Source organism: Phyllostomus discolor, chromosome 10 (genome assembly GCF_004126475.2).
Source record: "Phyllostomus discolor isolate MPI-MPIP mPhyDis1 chromosome 10, mPhyDis1.pri.v3, whole genome shotgun sequence".
NCBI lineage: Eukaryota > Metazoa > Chordata > Mammalia > Chiroptera > Phyllostomidae > Phyllostomus > Phyllostomus discolor.
The window spans coordinates 64,193,719-64,209,920 of NC_040912.2; the positions used below are offsets into that span (position 1 = coordinate 64,193,719).

General features: G+C 36.8%; 1 protein-coding gene across 6 annotated transcripts in view; it reads left to right on the top strand.

Annotated features, from left to right (window-relative positions):
• Positions 1-10,465, top strand: part of MET (MET proto-oncogene, receptor tyrosine kinase) — a 139,627-nt gene extending 129,162 nt beyond the window's left edge. For all 6 annotated transcript variants that reach the window (XM_036010832.1, XM_036010830.1, XM_036010831.1 and 3 more), the window contains 2 exons: positions 8,015-8,151; positions 8,260-10,465. In XM_036010832.1, the coding sequence (XP_035866725.1) occupies positions 8,015-8,151; positions 8,260-8,470 (348 nt within the window). In that variant the 3' untranslated portion in view covers positions 8,471-10,465. The remainder of the gene's footprint in view (positions 1-8,014; positions 8,152-8,259) is intronic.
• Positions 10,466-16,202: the final 5,737 nt, after the last annotated feature.

Genomic DNA, 16,202 nt, shown 5'->3' on the forward strand with positions numbered 1-16,202 from the left:
CCTTCAGGTTTAGAAACTGAAACATAACTTAGGTCTAGATGTTATCTTTAGCCTGCCAGAGTCCCTGACCATGTGATCATTAGTCAGATCCCCACTATTGTTATCTGCAGCCTCAGAGTTTGCTGATCTTCCAGGGTAAAAGCTAGGTTCCTCTGGGGTATAGAAGGAGGGAGTGAAATATGATGTCTAGAATTACAATTGAAAGATAAATTGAATCAAATTTAAAGAATCCTCGGTTTCAAAATGAGCCTTAAAGGAGGATGGAACAGGCAATGAAATAAGCAATGCAAATCCAGGTGAGACAAAGGGGCAGGAAAATATACACATCTTTAAAATTCTATGGAAACAGGAAGCATGGGGTGATTGGCAAAACTGAAGGGCACAGAGGAGAGTTATGAGAATAAAATGAAAAAAAATCTTCATACTAGATCCTTGGAAAGCAAGGTAGGGAGTCTATAATTTATTCTGTGGCCATATGAAAACATTAAAGTATAATTAGATTAGACTATAGTCTTCCTTTATTCTGTAAAATGATTCGGGAGGAGTTAGATACCAAAAGACAAAGTGAGAGTTAGAACTTGAAGTAGTATAGAAACTATTCTATAGTTTCTGTTCTGTGAGAACAGAAAAGAAGAGACAGAAGGAAAGGTATCTCAGAGGTAGAATCAACAACATGCAGCAAGAAATTGATGAACGTTAAAGGTGAGTAAGTTATATGCTGGTATAGTAACAAATATGTGAAACATAAGAGCAAAAGCTAGTTCAGGAGGAAAAATACCAAGCTGAGCAGTTTGACTTGAGAGTAGGACATCCAGAAAGAGAGATCCATCAGGTAATTGGAAATGTGGATCTGCCACCTGTACAACCTCTTTCATTGTATTAGTCAATTCAGGCTGTCATGACAAACCATAGGCCAGGTGGTTTAAACAACAGACATTTCTCACAGTTCTGGAGGCTGCAGGTTCCGAGATTAGGCCAGCATGGCCCAGTCAAGATCAGAGAGCCCTCTTCCTGACTTTACATGACTACCTTCTCACTGTGTCCTCATGTGAGGGTCAGGGCGAGGGCAAGCTTTCTGGTATCTCTTCCTGTAAGGGTACAAATCCCATCATGATGGCCCCACCCTCATCTCCTCATCGAAACCTGATTACCTCCCAAAAGCCCCACCTTCTAATCCCCTCACACTGAGAGAACTTCAACTCGTGAATTTTGGGAGAACACAGTTTAGTCCGTGACAGAAGCCAAGGCTAAAAATATGCTTTCGACAGCCCAAAAGTATTTGTTAGGGAGAACCTATGTGTACAAAGTGAGGGAGAAAAATCAAAAAGGTAAAAGACCCAGGAGAAGAGATTGTCATGAAAGCTGGAGAAGAGAAAGTGTTAAGAAGAGATGGGATGCTCCAGAGGGTCCAGTGCTGTTCAGCACACAAGAAGGGTCTTAGAAACTGAGTAACTTCAGAGGCCTAGAGTGTGCTGAGGAGCCTGAGTTTGACTGGATTAGAGAGTACACTTACTCTATTTGCCTGTAATAAGTCAAGAGGACTATGATGTCTGGAGGTATAGAAACATGATATTTCAGTTTTTGAGGGTAACAACTGAAAAAGGGAAAAGTAGAAATCCATAACATCAGCAAACAAAATAGGCAGAAAATAATGCTGATGGAGAGGACTTCAAAAGGAAAAGGGTTGGCAGCTATTGAGAGATAACAAGGGACATGGATCTAAGTGAGGCTTTGGAACTGAGAAGTCCTTTACCTGCCCCCTCCTTGAGAGTCAGCAAGAGGGAGAGGTGTGGCCTCGATTGGTAAGAGCTTCAAAGAAATTTTGGTCTTCAAGTTAACGCCAAGTTTCAGCTATTAAGACTAGATGGGGGAGACATAAATAAGTTGAGCGTGACTGGGGAGTTTGTTTTCAATAAATAAGTTTATTGCAGGGGCATGGTGGAGGAATGGGACTTCAGAGAGGATAAGACCACTAGGAAAATGAGATAGCACATGGCAGAACATAACACCTGGTATTCTGATCCTGAAAGATTCTGAAAGAGACAAAAGAAGTGGGTACTAGAGAAGTAGGCTGGGGACATATTTGTGATGGCAGCAGGCAGAAGCTTAAGATAGGGAGATTTAACCCATCCTCAAAGAACACAATATTCATTCATTCAGACTTAACTGTCAGTCTACCATTAAGAGCCAGAACCAACTCTTACAACTCAGTAAGAAGACAAAATACCCACTTTTAAAATATAGGATAAAGATTTGAATAGATATTTTATCAAAAATGTATATGATAAGCCAGCTAATACACACATGAAAACATACAGCCACACAAAGGCTTGTACATGAATACTGACAGTAGTAGTATTCATAATAGCCAAAACAAGGAGCAATCCTGGTGTCCATCAGTAGGTGGATAGACAAACAAAACATGGCATATCTATCCATAAATTGGAATAATGCCACTAAGCAATATAAAGGAACTACTGGTGCATGCTACAACATGGGTAAGCCTCAAAAACATTGTGTTAAAAAAGCCAGCCTCAAAAGATCTCATGTTGAATGATTCTATTTAGTACATAGAAATTTCTAGAAAGATATAAAACTATAAAGACAGAAAATTACAGAGCCTAGATGTGAGCGTGGGAGTGAAGCTTGGCTATAAATGGGCATGAGGGAACATTCTGGGGTGTTGTAATTGATCTAAAACTGGATTGTGATGATAACTGCATGATTATATAAATTTAGTAAACATCATCAAGTATACACTACAGTTGGTGAATTATATCATACATAAATTATATCTCAACAAAGCTGTTAAAGCAAAATAAAAGAGCCTGATGAAATTTGGGGTGTTCAAGACAAGAGTGGGAATTCGGAGTTTTTTGAAACACGCCCCTCCCACACACACACCACTGCCTCCACAAACATACATATGCCATCTGGAGGCCACCACTTCTCACCGAGCAACTGTCACTCAGATATTGACTAGAACTCTGCAGATATGAAATACTGTGTCTCTCACTCATTCAAAGACACTATGTTGTACTACCTAAAGGGTGAACCTGAGTAATCCATACACAATGCTGCTTTGGCAAATGGTTATTGATTACATGGATAAATTTGCATGAAGTTTCATTTCCAGAACAGCACAATCTTTTGAATGTTGACATGGAACATTTCCGAAAGCATATAATATCCTGTATGTATGTTAAGACCTACAAGCAAAAACTTGCTGCTTGTAGAAAGGTCCACTTTCTTGCAAATGCCCAGACAGAGTTCAGCTAAAATCTGAATACTCTTCCAGCCCATTCAAGCAAAAAGAGGGTATGACTGCATTTGCAATTACTCATACCCAGTACTGTACAGTGTTTCACATTTAGTATAACTGCTCTTCCATTACAGTCAGGATTGACTTCTCAGTTGTTCAGCCCACTGGCTTTTTCATCCTGCTTCATCATTCTGTAGCATTTAACACTGTTGACCGCACCTTATTTCTTGAAATTTCTGCCTCCTTTTGTTTCTGGGACATTGTTCCATCTGTTTTTCCTCTTTCTTGTTTTCCTCTTGGTTGTATTTTCTTTACCTTTGCCAGCTCTTCAAGCTGTGTGACCACCACCAGCACCACAACCAAGATATAGAACAGTTCTGTCATTCCAGAAAATTTCCTTGTGCCCCTTTGTGGTCAACCCCTAGCACCTGGAAACCACTGGTCTGTTTTCTGTCTCTATAGTTTTACCTTTTCAACAATGTCATCTAAATGGAATCATATGTAAGTAGCATTTGAATCTGTCTCTTTTCACCTTGTATAACACTTAAGAGTCATCCATGTTTTATAAGGAGTATCAATATATCAGTAGTTCATTTCTTTTTTTCTTTTGGTAAAAAATACAATATAAAATTAACCATCTTTAAGTGTACAGTACCACAGCGTTAACTATATGCACACTGTTATGCAACAGGTCTCTAGAATTTCTTCATTTTGTAAAACTGAAATTCTATATCCACTGAACAACTTCCCATTCTCCCCTCCCCCCAGCCTCTTGGCAACCACATTCTACTTCCTATGTCTAAGAGTTTGACTATTTTAAGTACCTCATGTAAGTAGAATCATGTATTATCTTTTTGTGACTGGATTATTTTACTTAGTATAATGTCCTCAATGTTCATCCATGTTGTAGCATATGACAGGATTTCCTTCTTTTTAAGGCTAAATAATATTTCATTGCATGGATGTACCACATTTTCTTTGCCCATCTATAGATGGACATTTAGGTTGCTTCCATCTCTTTGCTATTGGAATAATGTTGCTATGAACATGGGTGTGCAAATATCTCTTCAAGATCCTTTTTCAATTCTTTGGTTATATATCCAAAAGTGGGATTGCTGGATCGCATGGTAGTTCTATTTTTAATGTTTTAAAGAAATTGTACTGTTTTTCATAGAGTAATTACATGTAAAAGTTATCTGTAATTATAACAGCTTTAACATTTGCTTAACAGTTTTTTTGTGTGAACATAATTTTTATTTCTTTTAGACAAATATCTAGAAGTAGGATTACTGGGTTGTAAATAAGTGTTATGTTTAACTTTATGAGAAACTGACACCTGTTTTTCCACACGGGCTATACCATTTTATATTCCTACCAGCAATACATGGGAGTTTCAGTTGTTCAGAATTCTCACCAGCACTTGCCATTGTCAATTCTGGGGGTTTTAGCCATTCAAGTAGGTTGTAGTGGTATCTCATTTTCTTTTTAATCCACATTTGCCTAATGACCAATGATGCTGAACATCTTTTCACATGCCTGTTGCCATTCTTATACCTCCATTAATAAAGTGCCTACTCAAAACTTTTGCCCACCCTTTTAAGTTTTAAATTTTATTTTCTGGGTTTCTTTAATTGCATTATTTTTATTATTGAAGTATTAGGTTCTCTATATATATTTGGATGCAGGTACATATTTTTGCAAATTCATTTTTGTAGCTTGTGGCTTGCCTTTTCATTATTTTCCTGATATCTTTCAAGGAGTAGAATTTTATAATTTTACAGAAAATTTATCAAAATTTACTCAATAATAAAATTTTATCAATTTACCCATTTTTTCTCATTTGTGTTTCTTTACAAATTGCATTGTATCTCAGTGTCTTGAATGCTCAAATCTAGCTGACTCTATTCCTTGCTTACATCAGCAGCGACCCTTTTTTGTAGCTTGTAACAATCTCTTTGATCTTTACCTTTTTGATAAAATTGGGTAGAGATTCTTCAGATGAGCTCACTTCCAATGCTCAGATGTTCAGAATGGCTTGACTGTTCACACAATAAGTGTGAACAGTAGAGCTTTCCTGTCTTGAAACTGAAACTCACTTCTTTCCCTCATTCCTAATGCACACGCATCCATACGTTCTTCCCTTTGTGTCTCCCCCTCTTCCATCCTCTCTCTTGGTCAACATCATGTTCCTTCTTCGCTGCCCCCTATTGTCACTGCAAAGCTGTTAAGGGGGCTTGCTTTTCTTAGAAACCACTGCCCTCTTACCTCTCCTGTCCTATGAGTCCTCCAACTCTCCTCTGAATCCAAATTATTGCTCAGAAATACACCCAACCCTGCCCCCTTTTTTTTTGTGAATTTGCCTCCAGGCACACCTATAGTCTAGGCTATTGTTTAGTTGTTTTGACAACTAATCAGTCTCTCAGAATTTCGGTTTCCTCATCCTTAAAGCATCTATGAAACTCATTACATTACAGGGTTATAAGGATTAGATAAGATCATCATTTTTTAAGGATTTTACTTATTTATTTTTAAAGAGAGGGCCAGGGAGGGAGAAAGAAGGAGAGAAACACTGACGTGTGAGAAAAACATTGATGGTTGCCTCTTGCACACCCCCAACCAGGGATCTGGGCTGCAATTTAAGCATGTGCCCTGACCAGGAATCGCCCCAGTGACCTTTCAGTTTGCAGGATGACATCCAACCCCACAAGCCACACCAGTCAGGGCTAAGATAATCATTTTTTAAAGGGCATGACACTGTGCCCTGCTTATTATATGACATATACCATCTCCCACCACCCTAATTTGGAAGTTCAGTCTCATAGGCTTCTGTCTTCCGGAAATCTTCTGACTTGTCTCCACCTTATGAATGGGCTTCCTTGATGTGTCTAAAGCATAGTATTCATAAGATGCAATCTCCTAAAGCTCAACTGCAGGCATGTCTCATCAATTTCATGGTCCCCTTTCAACCTTATATGTATCCTTCATCCCTTAGCCTAGTCCACACACCAAGCAGTGACTATTGTACTTATAATTCAATAAAAGCACATGTACTGTCACCCCTGGGCCCACTCCTTCTAGCTGGAACACTCTCTGTCCTCACATTACCTGTACCTCTAAAACAAATTCTCTCTTGCCTTCCAGAGTCACTTTACTGTCACTTTCTTCCTGAAGCCCCTCTCAGTACTCCACTATTATCTCTTTGACTTTTCACATTTGCACCTCTTTTGTATTACTGCTCTATATTTTACTTTTCTACATGACAGTTAATTGCATAATACTCTCAACCCTGTTTAAACCCTGGATAAATGCTGGACTTATCCAGTAACTTGGGGACTGGCCTACTTGTATATAATCGAGTCAGTAAACACTTGTTAAATTTTCATGCACATTTTGGAACTTGAAGGTTTACACAATGAAGTTATCAGAAGTGACTCAAGATTTTCAGGCTTTGAAAGCTTTGATTTTGAAAGGCTGCAGAAGACAGCAAAGTTATCTAGTTCCCATCTGGGAAAGAGTTTGTTTTCTCTGTTTGGATCAAAGCTGCCAGTGGCCTTTAAGCATTCTTGCACTTGGGCAAAAGGAAAGAATCATTAATGGAGATTGTATTAGCAATTGCAGTACCTACTTGATTTCTTTCTTTTGGCCACGATGTTCAAAGACATGCCTTATTCTTCTCCTTCTTGAGTATTATGAGCTACACGTGCTTCTCAATATTATGTGCACCTACTCCACCTGTCCAGTCTGTATTCTTCTTCTCTTCCAAGCTCCTATTTTCTCAGGGCCTCATTTCTCTCCCCATGTGCCTCTTAGTCTTTAAGTGTCCTGGAAGTGTTGCTAAGAAAGAGCTGATTTCCTGGGTCCTCTGCCCAGAGGTGACCTGCACATGCTGACTTACTCTCATTATGTCATTCTACCTTGGCACACATCCAGGAGAAGATAATATGTATGACTTGATGTAGTATCCGAAGTAGGGTGCTTTAAATCAAGAGATTACATATTTAGTAAAGTTCAGCAGACCAAGCAAGACCCAAGAGCCAAGGACTTTTAGATGTTCATCCCACTGTGAATTAAGACTTACTGGGGAATTTTTAGCAAGTCACTTAACCTCTATGTGACCTTACGATCTTTCTATAATGTACTGATACAGCTGTTTTATATTAATCCCCTCATTTAACATTTTCAAGTTACAGATATTTTATTGAAATTAGTTTTTAAAAGAGAGAGCCTTGTTGCCTAGCAGTTTTATTACTTCTTATTTTTAGTATGGATCTTTACTTATACTAACTTAGATCTTCTAACATTAACTTTTAGATATGGTTACATTTCTTGACTACTTACATTCATTTGAAATCCCACAAATTTAAATCTTGGAAGGCTGATTTGTCTTCTTTTACCAGTTAGTAATCTAAAATTGTAGTGACGCTATTGAGAAAGAGAAGGATAGAAACCTGTTCATGCTTTACGTCTGTAAGAGAGAATTTAGAAATCCTACTGTACTAACCACAGATGAAATTTTAATCATCATGTGTCCTTCAGATACTCTTTTTACTCATAATCTAAATGTTATACAGTTCTGGTTTAAATAAATCATAAAACACATAGCTTACTAAATGTCTTTTAGGAAACTTTTGCCCCAGACAGCAAGAGTATTGAATATATTAAGCCAACTTTAGTTAGCAAGACCTATTGATTGCCTTTCATCTTTGTGCTGGCATATTTCTCACTGGATTATCCCTTGCATTGTTTGACTAGTGGTCCTTCGGTGTGCTCCTCTGGGAGCTGATGACAAGAGGAGCACCACCTTATCCTGACGTCAACACCTTTGATATAACAGTTTACTTGTTGCAAGGCAGAAGGCTCTTACAACCTGAATACTGCCCAGATCCCTTGTAAGTAGGAATTCTGAAAGAATCTTCTGTAGCTCTTATATTTTTTACTTTTATAGAAACACTTTTCTTCAAAGTGTCTCTCACAGCATTTCTGTCTTTCTGAAACAGATATGAAGTGATGCTAAAATGCTGGCACCCAAAAGCTGAACTTCGCCCATCCTTTTCTGAACTGGTCTCCAGGATATCAACGATATTCTCTACTTTCATTGGGGAGCACTATGTCCATGTGAATGCTACTTATGTGAATGTCAAATGTGTCTCTCCGTACCCTTCTCTGTTGTCATCACAAGATAAAGTTGATGGCGAAGGAGACACATGATAGATGGACACAGCATCAGTCCCCTTCTGATAAACGTCATAGAACTGTCCAGACAACAGTCCACACCAGGTCCAATATTTTTTCACTGCCTAGCTGTTGAAAGGCCACCAAATATATTTTGATTTTGCCAAAATTGCACTATTATAGGACCTTAGATTGTTATTTAAAATGACTGGATTCTAAGGAATTTCTCATCTGACAAAGCATCAGAGCCAGAAGCTTGGTCCCAAAGCCAGTGACCAATGGCAACCCTGCAGCTTTGATGATGCTCCTGTTGTATTCAAACCAAAACCTGAATTCTGGATTGAAATTTTAAAAACCAGGATCCCACCTGATTTCATATGGGGAACTGAGGCCATGACTTTTGAGGCCTTCTAGATCACAGAAAATTGAGAAGTGGTAATATCCAGGCAGCCCTGGGACCAGGCCACTCATTTAAAGTGTTTCAAAGAGCTTTCATGTGTTATATATATGGTCACGAACATATTTCAGTTACTGATGTTATTATTTGCCTACTAGGCAAACATTCCCTTCTAAATTTTTGCATACACATTCCTTTTATTGGGGAAATATTTGTAGGCAATGCAGTTAATGTTTCAAATTAGTGGGACACAAAATGTGTTTATAATTTAATAGGGATATTTACATATTGTACATAGATGACATTAAGGTTTTCATAAAATAGTTTAGTCATAATGAAATATTTATCATTTGAAAATCAACTATTTGAAAATGACACCGTTGTGATCTAATGAATGTGGACATTTAGATGTTTTGTCTGTATTTTTTTAAATGCTGACTGAAAATAAAACAAGTACTTTGTGATAATTAGTGTTTTTAAAGGTATTTTAGCATGTTTTTAAAAGCAAAATACATCTGACTAAAAGGTTCATTGGTTCCAATCTGGCTCACATGTAGGGCAAAGAGCCGACTGATAGACTGGAAATGTTAGCCTCTTTCTCAAGTGGCAGCTTCCTATCCCACAGACATGTAGAGACAATAAAAACTTGAGGAAGTCCAGTTTTTGCACTAGGACATGTTATATACTAAGCAAAAAAATATTTTAGGAAAAAAAAAGCAATTGAAAGTTCTGGCCATTTCACCTGGATGAGCAGTTACTCTAGGTAGGACTTTTGTGATGTCTTATTTTGTGAGATTTTGTGCTTACTACTGTATAGTGCATGTGGCACAGGATACTCTAACTGGTTTTATCTGTATAAACATTTAAATTTTCTATTTTTATAAAAATGTTTATTTTAATGATGTAAGAAAACTTTCATTAAGCCACAAAAATACTACACTGTGAACATTTCAGAAATGATATGTTAAACTTGGATTAATAAGGGCATGGCTTTAAATGGCTGTAAACAATGATAAGGGAATGTGCTGATTGCCAGTACACCCCACCCTCATTATGTCACCAGGACTTGAAGCCAAGGGTTAACACAGCAAGCTATAAAGAGGGTGTGTTACACTGAAACACAGTAACTGAGTTGTGGCAACAGAGTGATTACAACCAAAACCTCCTTGTTAATAGCAGAACTTACCAGAAGACACAAGGAAGTGTACTGTAGAGATATTACAATTCAAATATTACTATTTCAGAAGTATAAATGGTAATACTAATTCACAGAGTATTGTAAATGGTGAATGAAAAAATAAATCGGCACTGCAGAAAGAAATATCTCTGCCAATGTCAAGAGAATGAATGCATCAGAAACAGAAAGAACTTACGGAAGCAACCCATCAACACGTCTTCATACACCTATGTATATCCTTGAGAAAGCAGAAATGTGGAAATTGTGTTTGCTATTTGTAAACGTGTCCTTAGGTTAATGTGTCTAGACAGATTGTGGAAGTAGGAGATTCTTCTAAGAATTAGATATTTGTCACTGCCTATACCTGCAGTTGAGCTGAATGGTACTTTGTATGTTAATAGTTATTATTCTGGTTAAATCATACAATTAAAAATAAAGTGATGTATCGTCTTGTAAACTGAGATTTGATTATTGCTAGTCATTCTTGATTACCTAGTATTTACATAATGGTAGGAATCTACAATTGATTTCACCTGACTACGTCAAGATCATCCATATACGAAAGCCTTAAATGAGTTAATGCTTGGGCAGCTAAAAATTAAATTGCACTCTGAATCTCAGGAAATCTCTGTCTTTCTAAGGGTGGTTTTCTCTGAGTTGCTAAAGTACCTGCATTTCTCTGACAAGTTTTCAACTGCTAGAGCATCTGACTCCTAGTGTAGTATGGTACTCTTCTCCAGCAAGGTATATTTTTAGTCCAGAAGAGATGACAGCAGAGCGGCAACTTCACAGTTCAGTTGGCACAGAGATACCTAGTTGAGAATTGGAGTAGACAGGCCTTGTTATCCACTACCCAGGCTCCCACTGCTCAGGAGCCCCCAGTTACTAGAAAACTACCTTCAAGTTATCGCTACGAATATTTTTGTAATAGTAAGAGAATTCAAAGGTGATATTGTACTCATCTAAGAATCCTGTGGCACTTTGGAGCAATCTGATTTCTTTTAAAAAGCCCAAGTTTAAACTGTTGCCTACAAATAGAGTGGGAGCTGCTTCTGTCCTGAGAGAGAGAAGTCAATTACTCTAGGTAACTGTTTATCCTTGTACATATCCAAACTCCCTCCCAGCCCAGAGATACATTTGCATAAGAAGGTTAATTAGACTCCAGGCCTCTGGAGGGTAAGAACCTGTCATCTTTATGTCTCTACTATCTGGCACTTAATAGATTCTCAAGTAATTGCTGAACTGAAGCAGGATTTTCTTATCCTCAATCACTTTAAACCACCACAGATAGTTATTACCTGTGTAGCTCCCATGACGTTTGGTGAACACTCACATGGGGAGGAGGGTGGTATTTCTAGGGAGAGAGGGATAAAAATATAACTCTTTGCAAAGTTTATTTGATATTTTAAATTATTAATTACCACAAGATTTTTCATTTCACAAGGTAAACATCAATTATATTTTTGCTCTCTCTGACCTACACAGCAGATTGTACCCTTAAAGAGCTATGGGGAAGTGATATAAATCTTGTCAATCAAGCACATCAAACATTTGAATGAGAATGACATCTCCCATGGTTAATCTACCTGGTTTCGTTCAGGAAGTAAATTATCGTAATATGAAAGAAATTGATTAGTGTTTTATTTAATTCAACTAATATTTATTGAGCATCTACTCAATACATATATCAGGCACTGTGCTGGGTAACAAAGATTTAAGAATAAACAATCCCTCTCACTCCAAGGAATTTAATGGAAGGGACAAAATTACACAACTAGTAAACACCAAAACTATACATTTCTTAGATCTGTAAACTACCTTTAGGAGACATCAGTTTATAACTGGAGATTTGTACCTTTAACCCCTTCATCCTGTTCTTTTACCATCACCCTATCCCCTGTCTCTGGCTATCACCAACCTGTTCTATGTATCTACAAGCTTGGTTTAGGGTTGGTTTTTTTTTTTACATATAAGTGAAATCACAGTATTTGCCTTTCTCTGTCTGACTTATTTTATGTAGCATAATACCCTCTCATTCCATCCATGTTATTACAAATGGCGAATGGCAAGATTTCCTTGTTATGGCTGGATAATATTTCATTATATATATACATATATATGGTCACATTTTGTTCAATTTACACATCGATACACTCTTAGGTTCTTTCCATGTCTTGTCTATTGTAAATAATGCCACAATAAATATGCATATACCTTTTTCAATTAGTGTTTCTGTTTTCTTTGGATAAATACCCAGAAATGGAATTGCTCAATCATATGGAAGTTCTATTTTTAATTTTTTGAGGAACCTCCATAGTGACTTCACCAATTTACATTCCCACCAAGAGTGCACAGGCTTCCCTATTCTCTACATTCTTGCCAACATTTGTTCTCTCTGGTCTTATTAATAATAGGTGTTCTAACACTTGTGATATCTCAGTGTGGTTTTGATTTGTATTTCTCTGATAATTTAGTAATGCTGAGCTTCTTTTCATGTACCTATTGATCATTTATGTTTTCTTTTTAAAAAATGTCTTATTTGCCCATTTTAAAATCAGATTTTTTAAATTTTTGCTGTTGAGTTTATGGAGTTTTTAAATATATTTTGGATACTAACCCCTTATGAGATATATGATTTGCAAATATTTTCTCCCATTTAGTAGGTTGCCTTTTCATTTTGCTGATGGTTTCCTTTTCTGTGCAGAATCTTTTTAGTTTGATGTAGTCCTACTTGTTTATTTTTGCTTTTCTTGCTTTGTTTTTGGTGTCAGACTCTAAAAATCATTACCAAGACCTATGTCAAGAAGCTTACCACCTATATTTTCTTCTTGGAGTTATGGTTTTAGGTCTTATATTCAAGTCTTTATTTTGATTTCATTTTTGTGTATAGCATAAGATAGTAGTCAAGTTTCATTCTTTTGTATGTGACTGTCTAGTTTCCCCAACACCCTTTATTGAAAAGACTGTCATTTCCCTGCTGTATATTTTTGGCTCCATTGTAAATTAATTGACCATATATGCATGGGTTTATCCCTGGGTTCTCTATTCTGTTCCCTTGATCTGTGTGCCTGTTTTTATGCCAACACCATGCTGTTTTGATTACTAAAAGGCATCACAGTTTTACATAACCAATGTGAAGCCTCTTAGACAAATAGATCAAGCTCTCACTTACCTTGGGCAAAATACTGAAACTCTCAACCCCAGTTTCTCTACCTGTCAGATAGGTTAATCCTAGTTAACAAGGTTATTTGAGGACTAAAAAATAGTGTGGAAAGGTACCTGGAATACCGTAGTTGCTTATTATCTTCAGTCTTAGACAATAAAAACCCATGTAAATGTAGCTGGTGGTGTATTGAAAGGGGAATTCAGTCTGAAAGGGACCTTATAGATGTTTAAATACAAATCCTTACCCCACCCTTCACCTCATACCTGCTTTATACAGTAGAAATAGAGCTATGATTGCACCTCATCCTTGCACACTGTTACAGCAGTGCAGGTTGGGGATGCGAACGGTGACAAGAATGTGCACCTCTCCTCTTAGTGCAGGATACCTGAAGAACACCTCCATCTCTTCTTCTTTTAAACTCCTGCTAGTTCTTCAATCACCTCCCCAATGACTGGTTTCCTTTTTTCTTGGTTAGCCTTCAGACCTAGAATATACAATTGACATGGAAAAAAATATGTCTGAATTCCTGGGAAATTGCATGAAAGCACAACTATAGGAGACATCGTTCTCAGCATTCATGTCTAGTGACCTTGTTTTGCTCAAATGGATGGTTAGTGATTACTCAGATTCCAGGAAAGTAGACTAAGTACAGTGTTGTTTTCGTTATATGGTGTGTGTTTGGAAGATAAGGAATACTTCATTAGCATTATAGTCCATGCACAAGGCACTACACAGACACATACTATTCACTCTTGTGGTGCTTTAGACAATTTCAGAAGATATGTATACCCCATTCTACCCCCAAAAGAAGAAATGCTTACTGCTTTTAATTCATGAAATATCTTTTACTTCATACTTGACATTTTTCTTCAGGACTATTTCAATTCCCTATCTATCTAAAATTGGAAGTAAGTTCAGTCATAAACCAGTGAAATATTTCAGTAGGTGAATTGAAGGTAATAAAACAGAGCTTGCCCAAACTGCCCTGTATTGTAAATTACACCAGGGATCTAGATTACGTCAGCCAAAGGTATTGATCGCAATGCAGAGAGGTTTATAACTACTATTGACTTACCACATGACCCTGGAGGAGATAGCTAGGAAAATTTCAAAAACATCTATGTTAATGAAAAGCCCATCGTTATTAGGACTTAATATTCTGTTGTCTAACTAGTACTATGTTAGCTTCAAGGGAAACATTTAACAAATGCTAGAAAGAGAAAGAAGTTCTGTCTTCTCCCTTTTCTACATTGAATGCTTCTGAGCTATTCAGATGAATATTTCCTTCTTATCAATAAAATGTGTAGGTAGAAAAAGAAACTGATATGACTCAATTAATTAATTAGCCCCATATACAATTAGTATTCAAACATCCAAATAGCTCCTAATCTTTTGTTATTTTTTAATAAACAGCTAGCTCCCCATATAGACCAATTTAGAATAAGTTAAGTGTTCTGAAAACCAGGTAGCACTTAAAAGCAACCCTGAGATGAAAATGGCCATATTTAGGGTACATAAACAGAAATGTTTATACTAATTTAGCATTATTTTGAAGCACTGAACCCAGATTACCATGATAATTTTACTCTTTTCTTGAAAAGAAGCCCTTTATCTTTATGCATTTGCTTTTTCACTATCACATGCCTACATTCTTTTTACCACATGATTTTCAAGCTGGCAGAAACATTCACTAATCCTTAGACCCCTGGGCAGGAATGACAAAAATGCATAAAATCTTACTAGGCCAAAGGAGATCAACTTTAAAAATCTTTGGCATCCAAACATGTCAGAACCGTTTTTTCCTGACTCCCCAAGCCATTTGTGCTCTATAGGATCTATAATATCAGTTCCTAATTTTATAGGGCAGTCAGGAATTTTTAAGCACCATATTTTATTTACTTTTATTGGTTGTTTGTAATTTCCACAGTTGTTTTATGAGTTTTCTTTCTATCTCTAATTCTTAAAGTGTTGGGAAATGGTAATGAACAGACTGCTCCCCACAAGCCAAAGCCCTCACTTTGACGTTTGCCACTCTGTTCTGGTGACATCTGCTTTTCCATTGCAGTCAAGCTGGGCCTTCCCTTCTGTAGCACTGCAAATAAACTACCACCATATTCATGAGCAGCAACACTCATTGTAAACAAGAAATGACAAACTCTGAGCCTTTGTGAAATCCCATCCACATTTCTGAAATCGGACACGTGATCTTCAGAGATTATTTCAGAATTCCCAATCGAAAAATTACAGAGAAACCAAAATATCCTATCAAAATATTTTTGTAAAGATGTTTCTAATTTTTTGTTAATGATGGGAATTAAACCTAGGAAATTTAGCTTCGGTAGCAACCAAAGGGTCTATGGAAACATATAGGCAAAGCAAAAAAGTACTATCCCAAAGATACTAAAAAACATGTTTCAGAAAAAATAGCCAGTGTTAAAACCACAGAGACATTCTTTCTAAAAAATGAACTTAATTGATAAAATAATAGTGATAATAATAATGACCTCATCCTAAGACATGTCACAGGAATTAATGTCTCTCTGGAAGCTAATGGGCTCTCAGGAATTAGTCTTGCTCAGTGAAATGCTGTTAGTAAACAAATGCTTAACATGACAGCAAGAAAATCAGAACTGCCACCATTAAATCTGGGTGATTCACAAGGAAAAAAAAGGCTAATTAATGCAAATGTGTGTCATGTGCTGCTCTTACTCATTTTTTTATTCATTTGTAGTTCAGAAAAATATATATTCTTTTTTTTTGCAAGTTGTGTTAGATCTGTACCTTTTTTATTTCATACATCTACCTCCTACTTTTACTCTGACAATGTTTACTTAAGGATTGTTTTATTTTTTAATTTTTATTTATTGATTCTAGAGAGAAAGAGGAAAGGAGAGAGATTGATTTTTTTGTCCCCACTTATTAACACATTCATTGGTTCTTTGTGAATGAGTTTTTTATTATTTTTATTTTTTAATATATTTTATTGATTTTGCTATTACAGTTGTCCCATTTTCCCCCCTTTATTCCC